The sequence below is a fragment of the Lithobates pipiens genome, unplaced genomic scaffold (genome assembly GCF_037356315.1).
Source record: "Lithobates pipiens isolate NorthernLeopardFrog02 unplaced genomic scaffold, aLitPip1_a1.2 Scaffold_8, whole genome shotgun sequence".
In the NCBI taxonomy this organism is placed as follows: domain Eukaryota; kingdom Metazoa; phylum Chordata; class Amphibia; order Anura; family Ranidae; genus Lithobates; species Lithobates pipiens.
In genome coordinates this window covers 645,820,231-645,826,596 of record NW_027507903.1, presented here as the reverse complement: position 1 = coordinate 645,826,596, position 6,366 = coordinate 645,820,231, and the positions used below count along the sequence as shown (strand labels likewise).

General features: G+C 43.4%; 1 protein-coding gene across 1 annotated transcript; it reads left to right on the top strand.

Annotated features, from left to right (window-relative positions):
- Positions 1-1,033: 1,033 nt before the first annotated feature.
- LOC143961662 (E3 ubiquitin/ISG15 ligase TRIM25-like) lies at positions 1,034-2,814 on the top strand. The gene has a single exon (XM_077470982.1). The coding sequence runs from the start codon at positions 1,049-1,051 to the stop codon at positions 2,609-2,611; it is 1,563 nt and encodes a 520-aa protein (XP_077327108.1). The 5' UTR covers positions 1,034-1,048; the 3' UTR covers positions 2,612-2,814.
- The last annotated feature ends 3,552 nt before the right edge of the window (positions 2,815-6,366 follow it).

The following is a 6,366-nucleotide window of genomic DNA, read 5'->3' as shown; positions in this document are numbered from 1 at the left end:
AATAGCTGCCCTCGCGTCGGTTTTTGTCCATCGGACTAGCATACACACGAGCGGATTTATCGGTAGGAACTGGGTCCGGCAGATTTCCGGTGGAAAAATTTGAAACATGTTCCATTTCTAAAGTCTGTCAGACTTTTGCAAATCAAAAGTCCGCTGCAGCCCACACACGATCGAATGGTCTGCCGGAATAGTTCTGTCGGACCTTTGATGTTGAAAAGTCCGGTCGTGTGTACGCGGCATTAGAGCTAGTCTGTTGGAAAGACTCAGTTTGAGGCGCCACATCCCTTGTTGGAAGAATAATATAGAAGGGGAGAAGTTGGGACTTTTAAAGCGCACACATATACAAAATTTTGAAAAATAGAAAATATTTATTGAATTAAAAATACATAGGTGAAAAAAGTGTAAAACCACAGTACATCAGTAACAAAAAAATCAACAGAAGTAAATTGTTTCTCTACATGTTTCGCCATTCACGGTTTCTTCAGGAGATTCTGTTACAATAAACTCTGTGTGTATAGACTGATCACTTCAAAATTTCAAAAATACAGTCATCAATAGTGGAGGAAGGGCAAGCAGGGCCATTTGGGAGCATAGAGAAGGGTAATAGACTGGGAAGAACAGAAAGTCCAGATCAATAAATTTTGAGCCAGTCAAGATCTTGATAGCAAAAGCAGGTTATATTTCCTCCATTTGCAAGCAAGGGAAAAAAAAATAAACTTTTTGAGTCAAAAAGATTCTCAAAGTATTCCAAAATTCCCTGGTAATTTATGAATCCCTAGTCAGCATGCCTCCTTCCATGGACCGAACCTGAGTGTTTTTTTTCTGCTAAGGGAGCTGGCGTTTTTTTTAAGGCGAGTGTGCATGGAGCCTCAAAGTTGGAAAATTTGGTTATCTTTACGTTACTGTGAAATAAACTCCCCTGTCAGCACTCTCTGTGTCTAATATTATATTTCTGCCCAGATTCACCCTGTGTAGGAGGATGTGATTCCTCCCGACTACATTCTTCCCCGTTGTCAGATACTTTCATTTCTCTCTTCTGCTGTCAGCGATGGCGTCTGTTGATCTGAGAGCTGAGTTGGAGTGTTCCATCTGTCTGAACATTTATAGAGATCCTGTAAACCTGAAATGTGGACACAACTTCTGTCGGATCTGTATTGATCGTGTGCTGGATACACAGGAGGGGTCTGGAGGATATTCCTGTCCTGAATGCCGAGAGAAGTTTCAGGATCGGCCTGCACTACAGAGGAACATAACACTGCGTAACATAGTAGAGAATTTCCTGTCTGCTCAGCCAGATGTAGAGGAGTCCGGGGTCTTCTGTACTCACTGTGTGGACTCTCCTGTACCTGCTGTTAGATCCTGTCTGCTCTGTGAGGTTTCTCTGTGTGATAAACACTTGAGAGTCCACAAAAAGTCCCCAGAACACATCTTATGTGACCCCACCTTGTCCATGGAGAGCAGGAAATGCCCCGTCCATAAGAAGATCCTGGAGTATTACTGCACTGAGGATGAGACCTGTGCCTGTATGTCTTGTGTGATTGGAGAACATAAAGGTCATGAGATGGAGTCACTGGATGAGGCTTCTGAGAAGAAGAAGAAGACACTGAGGAATGTTCTGCAGAAACTTCTGACAAAGAGCAAGGAGACGGAGGAAATATGGAGTCTGCAGGAACACAGGAGGAAAGTAGAAGAAAAAGCAGCTGGTGACACCGAGAGAGTCACTGTCCTGTTTAGAGATCTCAGGAGACGTCTGGAAGACCTGGAGAAGAGAGTCCTGAGGGAAATCTCCGGGAGGGCAGAGCGGATCTCCATCTCCATCCGGGATCTGGAAATAAAGAAGGAGGAGCTGTCCAGGAAGTTGCGTCACATTGAGGAGCTGTGTAACGTGACGGATCCACTGACTGTCTTACAGGAATCAGACACAGGTGACTTGTGTGATACTGAGGATGGAGATAATGAGGACAGAGAGAGACATGAGGAGCTCCTCCATGATGGAGGGGGTCTGGATGTGGATGGGATATCACACACATTACACACATTATCTGATATAATAACAGAGGTAAATGTAGACTTCTATATACAGGGAGCTGCAGACATATTACTGGATGTAAATACAGCTCATAATAATCTCCATATATCAGATGACAGGAAAACTGTATCCTGGTCAGATAGAAAACAGAATTATCCAGAAACACCAGAGAGATTTCAGCGTTATTCTCAGGTGTTGAGCAGTCAGAGTTTCTCCTCAGGGAGACATTACTGGGAAGTGGATGTCGGGGGATCAGATGGATGGATAGTCGGGATGTGTTACCCCAGTATAGACAGGAGAGGAGGGCAGTCAGGGATTGGAAATAATAACAGGTCTTGGTGTTTGTACAGGGATGGTGATCAGTATGGGGTGATACATGACAGTAAATGGATCCCCTTACCCACCAAAATCCCCAGTAACAGAGTCAGGATATATCTGGATTATGGGGTCGGACGGATCTCCATTTATGATCTGTGTGACCCGATCCGACATCTCCACACCTTCACCACCACCTTCACTGAGCCCCTCCATGCTGGGATATATGTAGCAAGAGGACGTATAAAGATGTGTGGGGGGAAATAGGGAGATGTGAAAACTCTACCCGGAGACTGGTGACATCACACGAAGAGGGGGTGGGATTGGTGGAATATTTGATTAATAGGATAAGGCAGTGGGTGTGACTTCAGTCGGTGGCCTGCAGTTTTTTTTTTCTAATATAAATAAATGTAAGTGAGATTTCTCCCTCTGTCATTGACTGATCACCATAATTGGGTGGAATATCTATCCAATTACTGGAGTAACAGAGAGAAAGGGGTGTGGACTATCTATCTATTTACAGCACCTCCCCGTGCAGCACTGTGCAGCACAACATGCATCTCTGATAACGGCACTGAGATGTATGTTGTTATGCAGCATGTTCTCCGGTCTCAACCTCCTCATCTTCCCCACCAGATAGCACAATAGTCTAAAGCAGGGGTATTGAATTTATGGAGGTCCAGTCAGTAAAATTGTCTTGGAGCAGAAGTTTGATTCTCATATGTGTACTATGGCTTAGATCCACCATCCTCCCTTTTATGTCAGTGTTCCTGGATACCTGGATACCCCATTCGCCTCATAGTCCTCACATACGTCATAGTCCTCTCATACATCACAGTCCTCTCATACGTCATAGTCCTCTCATACATCACAGTCCTCTCATACGTCACAGTCCTCTCATACATCACAGTCCTCTCATACGTCATAGTCCTCTCATACATCACAGTCCTCTCATACGTCACAGTCCTCTCATACATCATAGTCCTCTCATACGTCACAGTCCTCTCATACCTCACAGTTCTCTCATACATCATAGTCCTCTCATACGTCACAGTCCTCTCATACCTCACAGTTCTCTCATACATCGCAGTCCTCTCATACATCATAGTCCTCTCACACCTTACAGTCCTCTCATACATCATATTCCTCTCATACATCACAGTCCTCTCATACGTCATAGTCCTCTCATACATCACAGTCCTCTCATACATCACAGTCCTCTCATACGTCATAGTCCTCTCATACGTCACAGTCCTCTCATACATCATAGCCCTCTCATACGTCATAGTCCTCTCATACGTCACAGTCCTCTCATACATCATAGTCTTCTCATACGTCATAGTCCTCTCATACGTCATAGTCCTCTCATACCTCACAGTCCTCTCATAACTCACAGTCCTCTCATACATCATAGTCCTCTCATACGTCATAGTCCTCTCATACGTCATAGTCCTCTCATACATCACAGTCCTCTCATACATCACAGTCCTCTCATACATCACAGTCCTCTCATACATCATAGTCCTCTCACACCTTACAGTCCTCTCATACATCATATTCCTCTCATACATCATATTCCTCTCATACATCACAGTCCTCTCATACGTCATAGTCCTCTCATACATCACAGTCCTCTCATACGTCATAGTCCTCTCATACGTCACAGTCCTCTCATACATCATAGCCCTCTCATACGTCATAGTCCTCTCATACGTCACAGTCCTCTCATACATCATAGTCTTCTCATACGTCATAGTCCTCTCATACGTCATAGTCCTCTCATACCTCACAGTCCTCTCATAACTCACAGTCCTCTCATACATCATAGTCCTCTCATACGTCATAGTCCTCTCATACATCATAGTCCTCTCACACCTTACAGTCCTCTCATACATCATAGTCCTCTCATACGTCACAGTCCTTTCATACATCATAGTCCTTTCATACCTTACATTCCTCTCATGCATCTTAGTCCTCTCATACCTCACAGTACTCTCATACGTCATAGTCCTCTCATACATCAAAGTCCACTTCTCCAGTCTCATCCTCCTGATATTCCCCACCAGATAGCACAATATTCTAAAGCGGGAATAGAAATAATATCCATAGAGGTCCGGTAAAATTTTCTTGGAGCACAGGTTCAAATCTCAAGTTTGTGGCTATTCCTCAGATCCACCACATCACAGCCCCCCCCCCCCCTTTTACTTCATAGCCCCCCTTTGCATCAGTGTCCTCAGTCCCCCCAATCACATTAAAGTCTCTCCTTTACATCCGTATCCTCAGTCCCCCAATCACAGCCCCTCCTTTACATCAGTGTCCTCAGTCCCCCCATCACATTACAGTCCCTCCTTTACATCACAGTCCCTCCTTTACATCAGTGTCCTCAGTCCCCTACCACATTACAGTCCCTCCTTTACATCACAGTCCCTCCTTTACATCAGTGTCCTCAGTCCCCTACCACATTACAGTCCCTCCTTTACATCACAGTCCCTCCTTTACATTAGTGTCCTCAGTCCCCCATCACATAAAAGTCCCTCCTATACATCAGTGTCCTCATTACCCCCATCAAATTACAGTCCCTCCTTTACATCATAGTCCCATCTTTACATCAGTGTCCTTAGTTCCCCATTACAACACAGTCCCTCCTTTACATCAGTGTCCACAGTCCCCTCATCACATCACAGTCCCTCCTTTATATCACAGTCCCCGCTTTTACTTCACAGTCCCCGCATTTACATCACAGTCCCCGCCTTTACACCATGGTCCCCTCTTTATATCCTTATGCCCTTTACCAGCTACACCTGTGTATTTATCATGTTTTCATACACATTTTATATTAACTTAGCAGGTGTCTTTGATGTGTGCCCTTATATGTATATGCACATGTTGGGTTTTTTGGGTGATAAGAGGCCAGATAGATACACACTGGCTTTTCTTTTCTCAGTTTTTTTTGTTTTTGGATTTTGTTCCTTGTTTTTTATTCTATACATTGTTTATTTGATGAATTGTAAACTTTTTGTTTTTATTTTACCATTTTCTTGAAGTCTGTCAGTGTTTCTGTATATATATATATATATATATATATATATATATATATATTATTTTTTTTTAAACATTGAAATGTTTTTAAGTATGTCAGTAGAAATGTTTTTGCACATAGCACTTCCTGAGACAGGTGTTTTTTGGGAGTAGCCTGATTGGGGCAAACTCCTTAAATATCTGGCCTGGCAGGTGCTATCTTTGTTGCGAACTAGCAAGCTATCGCTTGTGAAACGCGTCAACTGCTTTTCCTGTCTGTCTGACAAATTTGTGACAATAAAGGCAACATCAAGCAAACTTTGGAATCTCGGAGTGCGACCATTTCTCTTGTCTTATGCTCCCCACATCAGTGTCCTCAATCCCTTCTTCACGTAACTGCCACCACCCCCAACCCTCACCTTACATCACAGTACCCTCACATCACACTTCACACATTACAGTAAACCCAATACCTCTCAGTTCCCCTTTCACAATACGGGCCCCTCCTACATCACATTTTCCCCTTCACATCATAGCCCTCCTTTCATATTGGTGTCCTCAACCCACTTTGTGGTGAGCTGGGACGGTGAAGAATTGTATAGAGTGCCGGACCTGAGACAGAGTCGCAGATTGTAACCCAACTTATTGTCTGTGTCCGAGCTGTGATGTCATATAAGGGGAGGGCCTCAATGGAAGAAGAGTTTAGAAATTCAGATAAGGAGGCAAAAGGGGGTGCCATCATCCTGTTAAATCGAAAGAATGGGAGCAGAGGTAGTTACCCAAAAGAGTCTCCAATAAAGAAATGGAAATGGACTATCTCAGTACCAGGAAAATAACATATATTTTGTATAAAAAATGTAATTTTATTTTATACATAGATAACAAGTACATAGATTGTATTTTTTTTGTGTTCTATACTTAATTCTATGTACTTTTTATCTGTGTATTGTGACATCAGGCAGGCACTTTTTTGTACTCGCTCCATTTCCAGTACATCCTTCCTG